At 43.3% G+C, this 21,447-nt stretch overlaps 1 protein-coding gene across 1 annotated transcript in view; it reads left to right on the top strand.

Annotated features, from left to right (window-relative positions):
* The window catches only part of ADAMTS6 (ADAM metallopeptidase with thrombospondin type 1 motif 6), a 1,840,341-nt gene that overhangs the window by 1,729,194 nt on the left and 89,700 nt on the right, over positions 1-21,447 (top strand). Inside the window, exon 23 of the mRNA XM_085631708.1 lies at positions 10,393-10,569. Within this exon, the coding sequence (XP_085487834.1) occupies positions 10,393-10,569 (177 nt within the window). The remainder of the gene's footprint in view (positions 1-10,392; positions 10,570-21,447) is intronic.

The following is a 21,447-nucleotide window of genomic DNA, read 5'->3' as shown; positions in this document are numbered from 1 at the left end:
CCACAGCGGCAGGCCCCAACCGCCATGAGCCAGCCCTGACAGTCGATGTCCAGCCCAGGAACCAGGCCAGGCCGGGGATCTCATCAGGCGTTAGGCCCCAGTCGAGCCACACCTCTGCCGTGGCAGAAGCCCGGCTACAAGAGCCCCGGTCTGCACCTCTGCACGGCCCCCGCACTCACCGCCAACCAGCGGAGCCAGAGCAGGTTCAGGTCAATGGGATGGGCCGGCCAATCGACAGATCATTAATGGGCGAGCAACAGAGCTCCTGAAGCTGCGTCCACGTTCTTGGCTGTCAAAATAGGTTTAAAGTTTTGTTTTGTATAATGCATTGGAGTATTGTGCTTTTTTTTGTTGCATTTTTCCAGTGTGCTGAAGGGTGAGAGGTTGCAGCCATAACCCAACCGCGCCACAATAGTTCTATTATAGCCCATCCTCCTGGAGGGTGGGCCTGGTTTGAACATTTTTGTCATGGTATCATTTGGTTCCTTGTCTGGCCTTACTGGTAGAGGAGTATGATTGGCACCATTGTTTGAGAAAAATACTGGCTACGCTTGATTATGCCATGCTGTTTAACATGCTGTATCTAAAAATCCACATTCCATCACTTCCTGTCAAAATAATTAGGTAACCAACGCCATCTCTAAATATATCTACCATGATGAAACGTGTTTTAGAGCTTATGAATATATACTCTTGCATTGTCATTCTCTCCCCCTCCCACCCCAAAAGCCTCACTCCGGCATCTCTCTTTTATTTGTCTTAATCAATTTTCTCCTCTGTACTGCGCTATTTGTCTCTCCCTTTTAATATTCTTTTCCCTTCCCTCACTTATATCTTGATTTCTATTCCTGTGCTCTTTTTCCTGTTCTCTTTTTCTTCTTCTTATCCTGTCTCCTCTCCTCTCTCCTGTTTTCTTTATCTAAACTCCTTTCTATTTCTATCTTGTCACCTATCAATTCTCCTATTTTCTTTAACTTCACCACCTTTTGTTTCTCATCGATTTTTTTCTCTCTACCCTGCCATTTTCTTTTCCTCCTCCATCTTAGGTCCCTTTTTAGGTCTCGCGCCTAGTTTTGCAGTGCGCAACACTGCTCGCGGAGCGTGAGACCTCTTGTACGGGGTTTAGAAAGCTACCCACACGCTTAAATGGCACGCAATTGGGCAAAGGCGGGACAATGTCCCGCCTTTGAAACGCCCATTCCCGACAGTGGCCAGCCCGCGCAGCAGCGCGCTTTTGCCTCGCTGCCTTGCTCCCTACGCCCATTCCTGTTCATGTCTATGCCGCGCATTAGCGCATGGCACAGACGACAGGCTCCCTCGCCCCCCAGCTCCTCTGTGGTGCGCGCGCCCCACAAGTTTCGATTACGTGCTTGTTTTATGGGGCGTGGAAAAAAGCAAATGTAAATGCAAGACCTATGGCCGCCCTGCCTTTCTATTATGCTGTTTTGTTATACCTTAAACATAAAGTAAAACAGATGAGTAAAAAAAAAAATACCTTGACATAGGTACTCCGCCATAGTAACTCAAAACATAAAACCGAGGGCTGAGGCACTAGGTGTCAGGAGAGGAGGAAGTCTCCGTTCATTACTTTCAGTTGGTGCAGTTTCAGTGGCAGCGTCTACAGGATGGTGCTGTTCTCCCATGGAAGAGTAGAGGGTTGAAAGAAAAGTTCTCAGCAGCGCTGGACTGCTGCTAAGAGGCGCAGTCTCACTGCACACTCTAGGCGTGTGAAAAACAGCCTGCAAATATTTACATTTCCACGTTTAGGTTTTGTAAATCATTTTTTTCCCAGTGTTTTGCTTATCTACTGAAGACACGGTGGCAAACTTCCTAAACGGTGGCTGTTATCCGGTGATGTAGTGAGCCACACTTACGCTCACGTACTGTACCGAAGTCACACTCATGTAGGTCACGTACCTCAGGGGTGGTCTCAGCCTAAGGGGGTAGGGGCCGCTCGAGTCTCCGGACAGTGGAGCATTAACAGCGTCTGCGCCTCTTATACATGCACCGCCGGCCTGGGTCATTTGGAGGTCCCGCTGTGCAATCGGCGACCCACGTTTGTACCCACGCCACAGTGACGTACCCTGCCGGGGCTGTGAATCGGGGGGCCGGTAGCAAGTAGATCGCGGCAGTCGCTGGCATTGCAAGCTCGGTTCCCGGACAGGGTGAGAGGTGAATCTAGGGCTCTAGGCACACAAATGGCGTAACGGGCAGAGAGAACTGCTGACTTTGGAACTGGGGACAGCGGCTCGAGTCTCGCATCCAGTTCCTGTGATTCTGGGCAAATCACTTCATTTCCCCGTGCCTAAAAAAGGTGTTTTTGTGTAACGTAACTGGTACTCAAGTAAAGTGCTACAATACCTTCATATCAAATTCGCTGTACACAAAACTGGAGAAAAAAACAACTACGCAGCGCTTACCATGGGTTATCTGTAATAAACAGGGTATACTTGAAGCCAGAGTGAAAGTACATAGGTGGCAGCAGTTCAACAAATGCAGGCCCATCTGAGTCTTACCCTAAGACCTGGGGCACAGTAAGGAGGCCATGGGGAACACTAAGGCAACCTGCAAGCTATACAACGCTAGTGGATGAACAGCAGTTCCAGATGGTGGACCCCCTTGACTGTTAAGTCTGGCTTGGCAGCACATCTGTCTGTGCAATTTATTGTTATAAAAAGTTTACAGTATACATAGAGTGGGGTTTGGCTCTGCCCAAGGAGGTATAACCCTCTTAGCAATGCTTTTGGCTATGTTGTGTATCATTCCACCTTCCAGGAATGCACAAGGGACAATATGCAACTGAAAAGTACTCTCAGCCATGATGCTTGCCATGTTTAACTCTTTCTCTTCCATATGCATTGTTTGAAGAAAGCAATCCTTTTTTTGGTACTTTTATTCTCTGTCTAGGCTGAGAAAAGAACTAGCTTTAATCTAATAATGGCATTTGTGCATGCAACACATATAATGAACCTTTTATGTACCGGTAGTCTTCATTGCCCCAATTGCGAGGAGTCTTCGTCACAGTCATTAACTATGCCTGCATGACAGCCCATCACACGTTAAAAATATTATATATATATATATATATATTTATTTTTTACTGACAATTAAGTCCTACCTCTATATCTACTTATGCCATAAAGGTCACCTCCCTCTCTCCCATCTCCTGTTATCATAAAAAGTAAACAAACAATGGAAGTGCAATTGGAAGGGAAGTGACTGGGATTTTTAATTGGGTTAATGAAGATTACCGGTAAGTAAAAGGTTAGTTGCCCACTCATCCCAGTCATTAACATATGAGGATCTCACACAAAAAAACAGCCTCACCTTCATCGAATGCAGACAATACCAATGTATTGCTTTCACAATTGCATCCTTGCAGAGGAAAGAACTGCAGCACCAAAAAGTTCTGGTACAGAATCAGATAAATCCAAATGATAATGTTTAATGAAAGTATGAAATGAGGACCAGGTGGCTGCCCTACAGATCTCAATTAGGGGAACCCCTGCTGCTTCAGCCCAAGAAGCTGAAACTCCCCTAGTGGAATGGCCCTGAATTGAACTTGCAAGAGGAATACTTTCAACATAATAAGCCTGAGAAGTGGCTTGTCCTATCCACCTACTCAGAGTAGTCTTAGATACTGCCTTACCCTTGGATACTGAGCTATAAAAGAAGAGGTTGAGTCTCGAAAGGAACTGGCTTGATCAAGACATATGGTCAAAGCCAGTTTAACATATAGTGCTGACGGGATGGAAGAAACTGGCTCTTCTTGAAACACAGGAAGATCAGTTGCCTGGGAAAAATGAAATGGCATTGCCATCTTTTTTTAATTTCTTTTTAATTGATTTTCATAAAGTCTCATACAGTGTACAGGTGAAGAGAAAAACATCATTGGGTACAACCATATGCAGAAATAACCATTAACAGCACATGACTGTAAATTGAGCTGACTTGGGATAAATGTTAAACATACTGACAGCGTTACGTATAGCATGTGGCACATGTGTTCACAGGGACTCATTGTCGGCGGGATTCGGCTGTGCAACAGAACGCAAGTATATCAACAAAGGCTCCCAGATGTCATTGGGCCTGGAGGAAGATGGTAGGTCCTCCTCATAGAACACTAGATTTTCTCTGCAAAATACCAAGTCTCTAAGCCACTGTTCCGCTGTAGGGCTCAGCGTACTATCCCACACAATCGCCACTCGTCGTTTGGCAATAAGCAGTGCCACTCTCGTCAGTCTGCCCGTGACACCCTTTAGGAAGGGGACAAGACCCAATAAGCATATCTGTGGGGGACATTGCAAAACAATCACAATAAGCTTAGACATTGTAATGATCACAGTGGCCCAGTATTCCGACACTCGCCTGCAGGTCCAAGCTAGATGCCCGAAGTCTGCCCCCAAGGTCCTGCATCCTTTACAAGCAACAGTGTCCCAGAGCCCATATTTAAAAAGTTTATGCGGAGTATAGTAAACCATATGTAGATATTTAAAGTGTACGATACGTAAGTTTCCATTAGAGGTGAGGGCACTAGTGAGTTGGCAGCAGAGTTCCCATTCTTTCTGCATGAGTTGCAGGTCGAGATATTCGTTTCACTTGCCTAGGCTCCTATCGCATGGGAGGGTCCTGTCTTCTCTAGCAGCGTGGTAGAGTTTAGTGACCAGTTTATGTCGGGCGGGGCTCAGGAGCAGTGTGTGCAACGCCAGTGTCTCCGGTGGCTCCGCTGGAAATGTGGGGTAGTGGGCTTGCATCGCTTTTTTCAGTCTATGTACGTAAAAAATGAAGAGTGGTGTCTTGTTCTGAATATAATTAGTATCAGTAGTAGACAGAAAGGTGCAATCAGGATATAGGTCTTGTAGCTTGTCAATGCCTACCTGCGCCAGTGTACGCAGAGCTCCCTGTTCGTGTGTTACTGATACGTTCGAGTGATAAGCCAATGGCAGTTTTCCCGCCTCACGGCCCAATGACCGCCAGGCAGCAATCATCGGATTAATAGTGTTAAATGTGTTTCGGGGTGCAGGCCTATGGTCCTGTGTTAACATAGAACTCAACAGGATGGGATGTGCGTCCCAGTGTTCTACCGCCACGTGCGGGACAAAAGCATGGGAGGTGAACCAGAAGTGTGCGTATTGTGTGTGTGCGCAAAGGTAGTATAGATAAAAATCGGGTACACTGAATCCTTCGCACTTGTAATCCAGTGTGAGAGTCTTCCAGCTCACCCACGCATGTCGACCGCCCCAGACGAGGTGAAGCAGCAGGGTGCGTATAGTTTAAAAAAAATGTTGCGTGAGTTGGAGTGGTATGTTACTGAAAAGATATAAATATTTAGGTAAGACTACCATTTTGATCAGTGCAATGCGGTCTGCAAGAGAAAGCGGGAGTTTCACCCCTCTGTCCACTTGTTGTTCCAGCATTGTGACGGCAGCCCCATAATTCTCACGGATAACGACCTCAGGGTTCCGGTGAACCCACACCCCCAGGTATTTAACCGAGTCTGTGGCCCACACGAGGGGAAACTCAGGTTCATGTGGAAGGGTACACTCTGTCAGCGGCATCACTACAGATTTGGACCAATTAATGTGTCGGCCAGAAAAACTAGCAAAACGGATATACTCACGCAGAACTGACGCTAGGTAAGTGCAGGGTTCGTGTATAAAGAGCAGCATATCATCCATGTAAATAGAGATGATGACCGGCCGATGGAAGAAGTTGAGAGCCGCATGTTTGTGGGATTGCCTAATAAGACAAGCTAGCGGTTCCAGCGTCAGGGCAAATAAAAGCGGTGAAAGGCATTGCCATCTTAGGGATGAATTCAGGGTCCAACTGGAGAATCACCCTGTCTGCAAAAGTACGGAGGTAAGGGTGTAACAAATTCACTCTCCCACCCCCCATTCTATGTGCCAAAGTAATAGCAACTAGAAAAAGAGTTTTAGCTGACAGCAGCGTAAGTGAGGATGTTTCAAGAACCTCAGAAGGTTCTTTTTGCAAACCCTAAGATTAATTGAGAAATCCCATGATGGTAAAGGGTCATGAGCAGATGGTTTTTGTAGTCAAAAACTCTTAATCAATATTCAGGCCAAAGAAACTATCTGAAAAAAGTTCTGAAAACTAGCAAAAAGCTCTAACAGCTACCCATTGAGCATTCAAAGTGGAAGGTGCCAAACCTGTCCCTATAAAATAAAATAAATATTCAAGTGTCAACATTGGGAGGGGCACCAGAATGTTCAGCACACACCAAGAAAATGCTTTCAAATGTGCATCATAGGAGCAAAGAGTGAAGGCTCTTCTGGAAGACTGGAGGTCCCTAGCTGTTCAACAACCAGGCTGTCAGATGAAGACGGATACATTGTCAGGAGAGGAACCTGGAATGGAGGTGGTACCAATGGAAGGTGGAAATACTGTCCCTGCACCATGGTGAGAAGCAGTGAAAACCAGAATGGTGCAACCAGAATCGCCTTGACCTTCTCTGCTCTGATTTCCTGTAAGTCTCTTGAGAGAAGAAGAACTGGAGGGAATGCATATAGTAACCCCTGAGGCCATGGCACCAACATGGCATCCACTGCCCATGCCTGAGAGGATACTGTCTCTGAACAGAACTGAGAACACATCATGTTTGACTGGGATGCAAACAGGTCATTTCATGGGAAGCCGAACTTGTGACAATTCTGATTGAACCGGTGTCTAGACAGGTGAAAGCAGACTGAGGACGGAACATTGCAACTGAAATTATCTGCCCAGTAATTTATCTCCCCTTTGATGTAAACTGCTTTCAATGTCAGGACCCATTGTTCTGCCCATGAAAAAATCTGAAATAACCCCTGGTCTACTCCCCCCCCCCAATCTGTTCAGGTAACACCATGCAACTTGATTATCAGTCCTGACCCAGACATTCGTGGCTGTTAATGGAGTCTGAAAGTATTGAAGAGCTTTTAGAATGACACACAACTCTCTCCAATCAGATGACTGCTGTTTTTCTCAGGGTGACCAGGGGCATTCAGTACCTGCCCCTCCAGAACTGCTTCCACCCCATAGACTGTCATCTGTTGTTAATATTACTGGGGGTGGGTACTGAAAGGGCACTCCTTTCTGGAGATGTTTGCTCTTCATCCATCCGGCAAGCTCTTGAACTACCCTGGTAGTAACTGGAATCCATTGCTCATTCTTCTATTAGCTCTGAAACCAATGAGCCAAACTGTAATTTGCCACAGGATTTATCTGAAACCGTGCCTATGGAACTACCGCTTTTGAAGCTGCCCGAAGGCCCTGAATCCTGAGCCATGTCCTGGTAGTAGTTGCATTTTCTCAGAGAGACTGCAGACTGTGAACACAATAGTTTTCCGCCTGTAGTCCATTAGAAATACTGTATCCTCTGTTGTATAAAATTGCCTAATCTGTGATGGCACCAATTGCGACTTCCGTAGGTTGATCAAGAATCCCAGTTGCTGGAGCAAGGTAGTTACTGCTGTCACTGCTTCTTCTGCCTTGGAAAAAGAGGGAGGAGAAAGCAACCAGTCATCAAGATAGGGAAATACAGTAAAACCATGAAGTTGTAAAAAAGCAACCACAGCTACCAATACCTGCGTGAAGACCTGTGGGGACGTCACACCAAGTGGTAGAGCACGAAACTGAAAATTAGAGCTTCCGATGACAGACCTGAGGAACCGTTGACTCTCCACATGCATCGGAATGTGGAAGTATGCATCTTGAAGATCCAACATGATGAGAAAGTCACCTTTTACCAAAAGAGGTATGAGAGATTGAAAAGTCGCCATCCTGAAAGATTCAACTGCCACAAAAGAATTTAGGGCTTTGAGGTCCAGAACTGAGTGAAAGGTGCCGTCTGACTTTGTAATGCCAAACGTTTTATTGGTTCTTTTCAGAGTTGTGTGGTCTTCAATACTCCTTGTGGGGTTTTCTTGAAGGTGATTCGATAACCATTGTGAATAACTGAGTGGATCCAGGAATCGGTGATTGTATGAATGCATTGATGTTAGAAGTGTTGTAGCAGGCCTCCCAGCATAGAGGAATTTTCCTGGATTTGGTCTTGTCTTAAAGAAGAGGGTTGAGATTTGTTATAAAACCCAGCCCCACTTCCCCCAGACCCAATTCTTGATGGGGCTGTTTTCCTTGAGGTGGAGAAGCAGACTTTTTATGAAAAAAAGTTTTTTTGCGTAGGACCTACTTGATGGGCTTCACTTTTTTCTTCTTATCAGCCGCTTTATGTAGCAGGTCATCCTAAACAGGATCAAAAAGCTTGTCACTTGGGAATGGCTATTTATACAGTAAGGACTTTTGGCCGGAATCCTACTTCCAAGGCGTAAGACAAAGAAATCTACAGCCTGTAATCGCTGCTCCTGCAATAGCTGACAAGGCCCATAATCCATCAAAAGTGGTGTTTGACATAAATTGCTTCAATAGCTCCATCTCAGCCAATAGCGGGGTAGGAACCTCATTGGCTTGAAGACATTCAGACGCCACATGAAAGTCCATTAACAAGACTTGAGTTGTGTAATCCTAATAGGTATTCAGCCTGGTAGCACATTTTGCAGCAGCATAACACATTTTATGTGACGCTTCCACTTTTTTATTCACTGGTTCAGAAAGTGTGGATTCATCCGAAGCCAAAGAAGAAGTTGACACCATGGAAGCAAGAATGATGTTAACCTTTGAAATTTGTGGAAGTGTTCCTCGGAGCCTTTCAATAGCTATTTCTTGTTGAGAAATTTAGGGACAGATGACTTGTCTACGTCCGTCCATTCCTGCAGTAGCATAGACTTAATCACAATCACTGTCCTGAGCCTTATCCTCAAAACCTTAAAGCTTTCTCCTAGTTATTGATGCTAGATATAATGACCTTTAGGCTCTTCAACTCCATCCTCCCCATCATCAATTATTTTCCGCTTAGCCTGTTACTCAAATAAAGCAGAATCTACTGCTTCTTTGCCTCACTGTCATTCATGTCCAGGGTATCTACGTTTTTTTGTTCTAAGACTTTTCTTACCTCCGTTGTGAATCAGGAAGTGGAACCCTTACTTAGTATCCAGCTTCCTGTTTATAACTATTTCCATGGAACCAAGTCTCACCTCCCGAGACTCAGCATGCATGGAAACAGCCCCATTCACCTCCCCCTGCCCGCCTTAACCAAATACAGATGGGCGGGGAGATACGCACAAAGGTAATGGCAAAGAAGCTGCCTGCTCCAATGGACAGTAAGAAACTAATAATGTCCTACATAAAATGCACGTACCTACACCCTTTCCCTGTTCCAGGAACAGTTGTTTCAATGTCGGATGAGCTGTTCGTGAAGGACAGAAGAGGAGACAGGAGGTAGGAGAGGGGTAGGTGACGTTTATGGTATGAATAGACATAGAGGTAGGAGTTCTGTGTCAGTAGAACAATATATCATAACTTTAACACATGATGGGCTGTTGTGAAGGCAGGAATGCCTCATATGTTAATGACTAGGACGAGGAGGACTCCATGAGCGGGTAATGAAAATGTGTTACTTGTAATGTTTACTTTCTTTGGCAGATCAAAGACAGAATTACTGGTTTTGGCGATGTTCTCTCTTCTGTCTCCATCTTATAATTATTTTTTTTCCAGAGCACTCCCCCCGTCTCTTTCTACCTTTCCATATGCATTTTCTTGTTTTTTCTGTTGTTTTCCCTCAACATCTTATTTTCCCCTTCTAACTCTCTCCCTCTTGTCTCTACTTCTTTTATCTTCTGGATTGCTGTTCTCAAAAGATCACGTTCACCTCCTCCTGTACCCCACAATTCAGAATTTCATATAAGTTTGTGTTTAGTGACATGGACAAGGAACTAGAAACCGCATGAGGTTTAAAAAATTAGCCCTGTTATGTGAATCGGCACCAATACAGATGATTTTTAATTTTTTTTATATATGGTTCACATTAGTATTGTATAAAGGCCCAGTAGCTTCTCTAAAGAATATGTGAACCATATCAGAATTGAAAGGATCCATCTCTTTTAAACACTTCTCCGTTTTGAGGCAAAATATGGAGTCTAAAGGTAAATCGCACCGAGGAGACGGTTAAAACGTTCTAGTATATTTTACAGTATAAAAGCAATTGGGTTTCTCTCAAGCTCAAGCCTCAAGAGCTTCACTGAATTTCCTTAGGATCCATGCTTTCCCTGAAGAGAAATTAAACTAGATGCTATGGCATCTTGCAGTCTACATAGCTGCCCATATTCCTCTTCAAAATGGCTGATTCATCTATGGTTATGGTTTTTCTGAAAATTAATGCTTGGCAATGGTGATTTAAAAGTTTTCAGAAGTTAGGATCTGAATATAGAATTTTCAGAATCAAGAACTGAAAGTAATCGTCTTCTCCTATTGGCTTGTAAAATTTCTATTTGTTGCTTTCAGTGTACGCCCAAGTGTGGTCCAGGATTCAAGCATCGCATTGTTCTGTGCAAGAGCAGCGACCTTTCCAAAATGTTCCCTCCAACAAACTGTGCAGAGGAAAACAAGCCACCTGTCCGCCTCCGTTGTAGTTTGGGTCGCTGCCCTCCTCCACGCTGGATCACTGGAGAGTGGGGTCAGGTAAGAGGGATAACACATGTAGGAGATAATCCTCTTTCCCGAAAGCTATTGAAGTATGGAAGGTGTACTTTTAAAACACACTGGACGTATCTGCTGTTATTTCATGATATTTGTTGTAGTTTTTCAGTCCCTCACTTTGGAATCAGGAAACCTGAGTTCTAATCCCATCTTTGACATTTGAGCAAAACATTGTGTGATTCTGAAAAAATCAGCTGTGTGGTCATTTAGACCCATATGAAATTAGTGGTTGTAAAAACACTCTGCCATTAATTGCAAATATACCAATGGTCAGGTGTGTTTTTACACCCGATTTAGACTTGCACGCGAAAGTGGGACTTGCAAATGCAAACGGAAAGTCTGGACTGGCTATTCAGTCACTCTGGAATTTCTACTGATATTTAGAATTCCGCTACATGTATGCGATCTAAAATCCCTTTCAAGCTTCATTGATTTAATGTGCCCCATTGTCCCCCAGGTTCCTACTATGTAAAGATTAATACACACATACACATGCCTTACTAGATGCACGTTCTATCACAATGTAGATCTGTTCAAACAATGCAGTGACTCTTTTAAAATAATGTAAATCGTTTATTGTTCAGTTAATCAAAACCACAACAATGTATACATAGCAACTCAAAAACAAATATCCTTAAAAAAACTATTTCATTTTTTATACTCTAAAAGGGTAAACTATTTCTTTTCATAAAATTTGCACTTCTTCCTGTGTAATTTAACAAAGCCTTTGATAATATTGGCTAATTTTTAAAACATAGTGTTGCTTCATTCAACCATTTTGGATGTTCCTCTTGCTAGGTTGTGAGGATTAGTCAGGCTGCGGCTAGGCTAGGATCTTCCCTGCCAGGGCATTTTGATATAACAGTTCCGCAAGAGTAGATACCTCTGGCATTGAGTGGTTTCCTTAGCCTGGTCTCTAATGGTAAATCATACAACCATTTTGCCTGGCCACTAGTCTTAATTTGATCTTTCCTCGTGCTTAATTAGGAATTTGATCAAGCGACAGTTGAGCAGTGGATCTTCCGGGTCAAGGCATTTTAATATTGCAGTTCTGCAGGAGCGGACACCTCTTGTATTGAATGACCCCCTCAACAATTTCCGTCGATCCTCACCTAACGCTGGGCAGATACAGACTAGGTGAATAAAATCCTGCGTTGGCGCTCCACAGTGACAACATGATTTGGGGCCCAGATATTTCCAACTTTGGCTGGTATGCATTTGATGGCAATTTACCAAAACTTATTGCTATAAATTTAGACTTTAGATAGCAGGAAAATGGCTGATCCAAATATGCCGGTTGCAGTTTTACATAGGATTGCAGAACATCCATGAGTGTGCCCGCCTGCTCAAGATGGCCGTGTCTTCAAGTAATGAATGTTGCTTTGTTCCCTTCTTCAATATTTGCTGGAAAGTGGAGTAAGGAAGGTTCTTCTGCCAAACATCTACCATGTTAGTGAGTTGTATTGAGCATTGAAGATATACAGAGTAGGCGGACTGCGAATCGCCTTGTAACTGTTCCAAAGTGCATTATTGATTTTATTTTCTCGGTCTCGCCAAATTTTATACCATTGTGACATATCTTCTATGAAGCTGTTGCTGTTGTAATCCGAATTCTAATCGAACCTGCGCCAGCGAGGCATTATGCGGAAGTAAAAAAACTTTTTTGTATGCTCGCGTTTGCAGCCTATCCAAAACCCCAGCATCTTTCCCACACTGGAGTTTGCTTCCGTATGCAAGGGTAGGTAGAAGTTTTGCCTTCATAATGGATAGTAATGGGGTTAGGGAGGGACCTTTTAGACGTTGCGAGATAGCGCAGAATGCAAATGTAAGTCAATTTCCCTTTTTTTGAATAGCCTAATTTTGTATTCGGAAAGTTAATCGATTATCCAGATATATCCCTAGATATTTGTAGCTAGTCACTACTTCAAGGTTCGAATTACCAAATGTAAATTACTTCAATTTTTGGATGGCTCAACTTATAATCATAGCCTTTGTTTTTGCGACGTTTATTTCCAACAAATTCTTCCTGGCGAAGTTCCCTAGCTCATCAATTGCTCTTTGAAGGGCAATCTTTGTATGGCTTGCCAGGACTATGTCGTCAGCATATGCTAAATGAGTAATCCGCAGAGTTCTCAAACGAGGAGGATGCAAATTAAGTTTGTCAAGCCTTGGTGACAAATCCGCCATAAATAGATTAAACAAATGAGGCACTAGGACGCACCCTTGCTTGGGTCCCTCCTTCGTGTAGATTTTCCGTGATAGCCTTGTCCCATCAGCTATTTTTACCTGCATCCATGTATTCGAGTATAATGCCATAATCGGTTTTAATATTTTATCTGGTAGGCCCCACTGCTTTAGCTTGTTCCATAAAATGCCTCTAATAACTCGATCGAAAGCAGCTCTAAAATCGACAAAGCATAAGAACAAGCTCTTTTGCTGTCGTAAGCTTTTTTCTGCCATCAGACCGAGCGATGGTATGTTCGTAATGGTGCCAGAGCCACGTCAGATGCCAGACTGGTTAATGGGAATGATTTTATTACTATCGGACCAGCTAATTAGCTCTGCCAAGATTAATGAGGCATAATACTTTGCTTCGGCATCGATTAGAGCTATTAAACGATAATTGGCTGGGTCAGTTTGTTCCCCTCCCTTGAATAATGGATTTATTATTGAGCCTCTCCAGCTGTATGGCAGGCGATTTAGAGTGCTCACTTCATCGAACAGAAAAGACACTGCAGCCCAAAATTTAGGATCTTGTTTATATATTGCTTGCGGTATACCATTCGGGCCAGGGGCGCAGTTAAGCCTGCCCTTGGCTATAACTTTTGCAATTTCATTTTGGATGGAATGCATGAATAAATAATTTGTACTTCCTGAATCTTTAGGGAGGTTGATGATGATATTTGATTTATCCTCTTTTTTAATTATGCCTTCAACCTCCATTGTATGTGCTTGCGCTGTATGGATGGCTAAACTTGGCAGTACAAAAGCAGTTCTTCCCTTTGCGAATGGAGATAGCTGCAATGCGCTCTCTTTCTCAGATGTTATTGAGAAAGTAGCAGTTAAATGATCTGTCCAGGCCTGTTCCGTCACGCACGTCGAATTGATCGCTTTTGGCGTTCTTGCTAGGGAATTCACTTGATCCCAAAAAGCTTTGGGTTTAGATCTTCTAGCATTGTATATAAGTTTCACCCAAAATGTATCCTGTTGCAATTTACTACTGATATTTAGAATTCCACTACATGTATGCGATCTAAAATCCCTTCCAAGCTTCATTGATTTAAAGTGTCCCATTGTCCCCCAGGTTCCTACTATTTAAAGATTAATACACACATACACATACCTTACTAGATGCACGTTCTATCACAATGTAGATCTGTTCAAACAATGCAGTGACTCTTTTAAAATGATATGGTTTCTTCAACTAATAGCAAGCATTTCTCTTCTGTCAAAGTCAAATTGCCGAAATATTGAATTGTACAAATATTTTAAAGACTCATGCGTACAAGGTAAAAATTCAGAAATATTCTAATATCAGCAATTTAGCCCAAACGTGTATTGAAAAAGCCTAACCATTGCAAACTAAGGTGTCATCAAAGGGCCTTTTTAACCAGCTTCCTAGTGCAGACATTATCATGAGCGACTTAAACAAAGTGAAAACAAAGTATTACAATTTCTCAACAACCAAATCTACACAAGTAACATTTTGTTTTACCTTCTGGGAGCGGTGGCTATACCTTTCAATGTTTGGACCGCCATGCATTCTGATGTAGTCCTTTTCCAATATGATTCTTATTTGAAACATTGTCAATGGTATTTTTAATGCATTTCATATGAACAGTTCAAAACTGAAAAAGTTACCACACATATAGATTTTTTCTATATCTGCTGCGTCATAAGTGCATTGTAAAAAGTGTTAGGAAAGATAAGTAAGTTATGCTCTGGATGTAGCTATCTGTGTGCAGCCTCTGGTCATACGTGCAAATCCTGGTAGGGCAATTCAATCTTTCTTCCTTCAGAAGTTGATACATTGAGTACAATTGAGTTGGTTAATAGTAATACCTGGTAGTTTTAACGGTACTAAATTACAAGTATATCAAAGCAAGCAATATGTATGTTTCCTGAGCTGGAAATGCAGAATCATGATGGATTTAAATTCTGCTGTGAGATTTTACATGAGTAAGATTGTATTGTGTTTCATATGGTAATTAATTTAGGACGCACATAACATATATAATTGGGACTGTTTTGAGTAACATATTTAGATCTATGAAATTAAGCAAGTATTCTAGAGGGAAATTGAATTATAATTATATTCATGATCGATTGAAATGTGATATGATATTTGACATGTACAAGAATTAAGTAAGTAAATGTTTATTGTTTTAAGTTATTTAAAACCATAACAATGCATAGAGACTTACATATAATAAAAAGCATAAAATCACAAAGTTTAATAATTCATCAATTTAGTTCCAGCCAGCACCCAGCAGATGACATCAAAATAAAATCCGGTGACCTCAAAATCTGTCCATGATGCCACACACCTAGTTTGTCCAAAGAGTGTGGAATTTAAATTAGTGGATAAGCTTCATTACAACATCAATAGAAAGCACTGGACAGATGAGCTTTATAACTATCTAGTTTGTTTCTCAATCCTGTCAGAAGGATAAAAGAGGATAACCCCTCACAAAACCAGCTCAATGCTGCTTTATAGACTTATGGCCAGCAAATAACATAAAGTGCAATATACAGTGGATTTAGGTGATAGTGGTTAATTCTTCTTAACGGTCTGTAGACATCTTTATAAAATCCTTGAACAGCATATTTAGTACAATAAATAGTAGCTCTATAAAAACAGCTTTGTTAATGCAATAAATGGTAACTTGTGGCCAAGACCTTTCCAGCCTGTGCAAATCCTTGCTTGCCTAAAAAGAGCACTTGGACAACTTATGGATGACCCCTCATCGATTTAATCAAAACAATGGGTTCAATGCGACCCGTCCAGATCATAGAAATGCCTGGTTGGATCTTCCAATTGTATAGGCCCAGTCTTTCAGCTACTTGAGCTTGAATTCACGACGCTGAACACTTCCTGAAAAAATGTCATGCAACTGGCGGAAAGTTGTACATTGTCACTGCTGCTCAAACATGCACAAACAGCCTGGTTGCACTGAGTGATGCCCAAGTGTCTGAATATATCGGTTTTAACCAGGAGTATCTTAAGTTTTTTAAGACAGGGCAAAGGCAGATTACATGCATCAGCGATTCCTGCTTGAAATTTTACAGTCGACAAATGTGATTTGTGGGGCTATTTAGGTGACTAAATTTGTTAGCTTTTAATGGAATTTGACCACATTGCATCCTTAGAAGTGTCTTTTTAAAGGCCGGGTTCATAGAGTTGGATAAATATCATTTTTCCCTGGTAAAAAGACATGCATAGGTCTGCATGGGCCTTTTGCGCTAGTTTTTGTCAGTCTTCCTCCCAAGATATTATTTTTGCAATTTTGACTAGAATCTTAGATATTAGTTTCTGCTGCATTTTTGTGTGAATATATTTCGTCTCCTACGGATTCAGTTGCAGTTGTCACAAAGGGGACCCATTGAATTTTCTTTTCCTGAAGACCCCCCTTAATCAATTCCTTGAGGGATCCATTAGGGGCCAACATGAGCTTAACGAAGTAGCTCTAGAATGTTACTTTCATCAGTACTGATTGCTTCTTCAATCCAAATTCTAATCGTATTTGTGACGATGGAGTGGCAACTGGAAGAAGAAACTGTTTCCTGAAACATCTCGTTAGTGCCTTATCAAGCCATTCATCAACTCAATCTTTAAAAATCAGGCACCCATAAGTTAGAGTTGGCACAAACTTTGCTTCAATACCTCTGCAAATGCCTGTCAGGTCGGGGCAGCACATTTCTTTGACAGTTTCTTGAAACGTATGATCATAGACAGAGATATATTTTTGAGGTGTGCTAGATGAGTTGTGTTTGTGCCTTGATGATGAAAATAGATACTTTAGGCACCATCTTAAGCTTGAATTTTAACATTGGTCTGTTGGAAGTGTTGCTATGCTTGGCGCCGCAGTACATAATTTTTGTTTTCGAGTGGTTTACTACCAACTTATTTTTGTTGCAGTACTCTTCAAGAGCCTCCAATGATCGTTGCAGCCCTACTGCAGTATGGACAAACGACAATCTGTTGTTTGCGGATTGAAGACAATGAATATGTGTGCCTGCCAGCTTGGGTGAAAGGCTCGGGCTGCTGATAATGCATCATTTATATCTGCTACATAGAGTTTGAACAGAAGAGGGGCTAATATGCATCCTTGTTTCACCCACGTAGTGGTATATATCTTGTGGGTCGTGACTCTACTTGCTGATGTTTTCAGTTGGACTCAGGTTTTAGCATTAAAACTTCTGATTGCCCCAATTGGACAGCTTCTGTCAGAGACTTGTTCTATCCAAGATTGCATTGTATTTCCGAAAAGAATTAATTTAGGATGCACATTGCATCGATAATGTTTGGAACTGTTTTGTGTAACATATTTATGCCTATGAAAACGAACAAGTATTCTAAAGGGAAATTGGGCACTGTACTTTGGGGCAATTGGCAGTCCCATTTCTGTATCCAAGAAAGCATGGTCCAGAATCGAGGAGGTGGAATAGAACTACTTTTACATGGATTGAAATATGTTATCTGATTTAACATGATTTAGTTTGGATTATACTTGTATACAAGAATTCAGTAGGGAGCTGGTTATGACGATTGGGAGCGCTTGAAGTAACGTGTTTATGTCTATGAAGTCAAACAAGTGTATTAATGGAAGTTGAGCACTTAGGGCCAGTTGTACATAGATTTTTCCAGTCGCTTTGCTTTTTTCTATGTACCAAACTCTGCTTTGGCATTCGGTAACCTATACACCGAATCGCAAAATGGGTTAGCGAATCGGTATTAAGAAGGGGCGTTTTAAGGGTGTCCCTACCTAATAGCGCCTCAAGTGGTGTGTTTGAATATTTTGCGACCAAAATACGGTTGTAAAACATTTGCATTTTACCACCTACTTCAAGTAGGTGGTAACCCATTCTTAAGCTGGAAGGGGTCCCCAAAGGACTGCTTCCCCTTTGTGAATGGTTGCAAAACGATTTTTTAAGACCAGGCAGTGGTTCTATGGACCACTGCCTGCTCTTGAAAAATAAAAATAAAACTTTTTTTTAACACATCTCATTTTCCTTTAAGGAAAGCAGGCTGAGTTTAAAAAAAAAACGAAAAAAATACGTTGCTTTATTTAAAAGCAAATACAGACATGGTGCTGTGCTGTCCCCAGCAGGCCACCATCTCTGTGTTTTTAGTAATTAGTGATCCACCTCATGAATATGTCAGTGGTGGACCCCCACGACGTCTGTCTCTGCTGCCTGGAGAGTGACTACGACTTCCGGTCCTGTATGGACTGTTTGGCCATGGCCCCGAAGGCCTAGAGGGAGTGGCGCCAGAAGCTGTTTGAGGTCTGGCACTCGTCCCTGCGCCATTCACGTTCCACGGGCCGCTCCAGAGAACGCTCGCCAGGCCACCATCATCGCTCCTCGGGCTCCAAGTCTTTACCCTCGGATACGGGTAAGAGAGGACACAAAAAGAAGTCGAAGAAGCATTGTCGCTCTCCGACGTCCCCCCGTCGGTCCCCGGATACGGACGAGGGGAACAGGGGTCTGCCCCTGCGAATCCTTTAGAGCCCGGGAGTCCCGTGGCCTACCCACCTTACCCAGGTCCGTCGGCAACACCCGCACAGGTACAAGAATTTCTTGCTACCATGGACGACTGTTTAGGCCTCGGGCTCCCGCTGGCGCGCCCTTGGGCCCCGCGGTCCCATGTCAGGATCATGTCGGGCCGTCGGCGGCTCCGGCCCCGGCGCCGCAGGATCCTTCGCCGCTAACTCCAGCCACGGCACCACAAGGTCCTGCGCTGCTGGCTCCGGCCCCAGCGCCGTTTGTTCCTTCCCTGGTCCCTGCCCTACCGCTGCAGTCTGTATCACATATGGCGGAGGTGGAGGATGACTGGAAGGGTCCGAGGACCCTCTTGCTCATCAGTGTGACTGAGTAGGACTGGGCGGATGAGTTGGAGGAGGCCGGCAGCCTTGATGTCTCCTCTGACCCGGGGTTTGCCTCTCCTCCGCCTACCATGGAGGAGGGCGCTTCTTCCACGGTGGTGCTCCATCTGGCAGCTGAGGTCCTCAACCTTGATCTCCCTACGGTGGCCCTAAAAATAATCTTCTCACTGAGGTGCTCCAGACGGCGTCCACTTCATCGGAGCCCCAGCTGCCCTTTAATGACGCCCTCACTGACGCCTTACTGGGCACTTGGTCTTGGCCAGCCACAGGGGCCCCTGTGGATAAGAACGTTGCCCGGCGTCTTCGCCCGGTGCCGGGAGACCCTGCGTTTCTGACCAGTCATCCTACGCCTGAGAGCCTGGTCATCCAAGCTTCGACGTCCCAGAGTGCCTTTCCCACAGCTCTGCCGGATAAGGACTCTAAGAAGCTGGAGCAGTCAGCAAGTGGTTGTTCTCTTCGCCAGCTTAGGGCTGCGGTCAGTGAACACCGCCTGCCTCTTGGGCCGCTATTCCCACGCGGTGTGGGATACAGTTGCACAGGAGTTGCCTCAGTGTCCTGAAGAGACCCAAGCTGTGCTGTCCCAAGCTGTTGCGGAGGGTAAAGATGCGGCTAAGTTCATCATTTGTGTTGTTTGGACACGCGGACTCGCTAGGTAGAGCAATTACTACGACTGTGGCGCTTCGTCGCCATGCCTGGTTGAGATCTACCGGGTTCTCGCCAGTTGTCCAAGGCTCACTCATGGACATGCCCTTTGATGGCACTCGCCTGTTTGGCGATAAAGCCGCCACTGCGCTGGAGCGTTTTAAGGACTCGTGGGCCACGGCCAAGTTCTTAGGTCTTTCCACGAAAAGCCCAGCCACTCCTGGTTTTCGTTCCTTTTGTGTCTAGTATAAACCTCTAAACCGGCCTGTATAATTCTTCAGCAGATCTGTATAGATTCTGTGTTTCCCAATCTAACTAGTAAAAGATTTGTATTGCCACATTATTTTCATAGAATCCACTAAAATGCAGTGTTATAGACAAAAATAAATTTTTATTTGTTTTTACTCTTTTTTCATCTTAAGATAATTTATACATTTTTTTGGAAAAATGACGCTAATCGGTTTTCACACATAATTTAGAATACAGACATTGTTACAAACAACATAATTGTGAAAAAAGACATCCTAGACATCTACAATATAAAAAAGCATTTACTATCCATTCATACATCATGCTTGCATTCAAACAGAAAACAGTAAAGAAAAATAGTCTAAAGATAGAGGGCTAAAACTATGAATTGGTCAGATTTTTCCAGTTGACTGAAAGTAGGGAAGATGTTGATTTTCAATATCTTCGATATTGGCAATTTCGATGGTCAACGCGCGTTTCAGTGGATGAACCACCTTCTTCAGGACCAACTGCCGGAATTAGCAAGTAGGAATGTTAAAAAGGGATGTCAGGGTGTCTGTGAAATAAACACAAGGGTTTTGTAGTTGGCAATTGGTAGGGAAACATTAATTTACATATTTAAATTTACAATTTATAAGGATAGCTATCATGCGCTTTAGATGCAAAGTTTTTAGAGCGAGGGAACATGCGTCGAGAAGTGAAGTAAGGAACTTCAGAGGCGACCCAAAGGTAATTTGTGCATAACAGTGAAGAAGACTGATAAGGAAACAAGTGACTGATGAAAAGTGAGGTCCCAGAAAAAGATTTATAGAAATCAACGGAAGAATGTGCACAGCAGATACCTATGAATTCATCTCCTGAGGTATAGGTATATAGCCTTGCAAATCTGCTATTTCTTGGAGAAAGCGGTACTTGGTATTTCTGTAGTAAACAAAGCATTGAGAATCTTAGATAAAAAAGAAGAAGAGCAGTCTATTGTGGCATTACAAAGGCTGTAATTAAAGTGTCTCTTAAGATACCTTGAAAGGTCTGGATGTGAGCATATGTTCTCACACTATGGTGTATCTGTTCAGTTTTCGGTACTTGTCAATGGGATGGTACCTGAAATTCTACAAAAGGGAGATTTTTGTGTCATATTGTCTTTTGACATAGTTTACCAAAAAATAGTGTAGTTTACTGGTCGTCAGGTGTACCTCAAAAACGGTTTCCCATTCCCAAAGGGTTACACATTCAAGCAGCAGTGTAGGCGTTACTCCTGGCTATCATTCTTCAGGATGCGTATTGGATTTAAAGTAGTTCGTCCTGTTACGGCATAACTCTGTCAGCGGAGAAAAACGTGGTATTTAAGATAATGCAGCCGCATTGCAATTGTGAGATGTGGTGTCGTACACAGTGAGGAACGAGCGACCACACAAGTATGCTAACGATTGAAGACTGTATCTATAAATATCAGCCCCAGGTGGCCCGGCCAGGTCTGGAATGACCCCGTGGCTGTCCGAAACTGAGAACTCTAATGCCCTGCATGGGTGCCTAGGTTAGCCTCTAGTGCGTGGCTGTAGCGTGATCCTTAAGGAACAGTCGACTAGGACAAACAGCACGCAAATTTTGAAGGTAAATATTATCCGATAGGCTTTAAACTGACATCCCTGTTAGGATCTCCGTCTGGGAGGAAAACCTATTTGCATTCGGAAGCTGGGAACAAAGCTAGGATAGGGTCGAGCGCTACACACCAAAATTTAAAAGGCTTCGAATCTAAGTTTAAAATTTAACAGCCTACAGTGACCTCTGCCAGGGATTCCTGCTAGTATTAGGGGGCATACCTGAGTTTGTCTTGGCGTCGTAGGGCATCCATCGCCAGGAGTCG

The sequence above is a fragment of the Triturus cristatus genome, chromosome 2_1 (assembly GCF_964204655.1).
Source record: "Triturus cristatus chromosome 2_1, aTriCri1.1, whole genome shotgun sequence".
Classification (NCBI taxonomy): Eukaryota; Metazoa; Chordata; class Amphibia; order Caudata; family Salamandridae; genus Triturus; species Triturus cristatus.
Note: the sequence above shows the minus strand (reverse complement) of the source record. Positions and strands in the feature narration are given on the sequence as shown.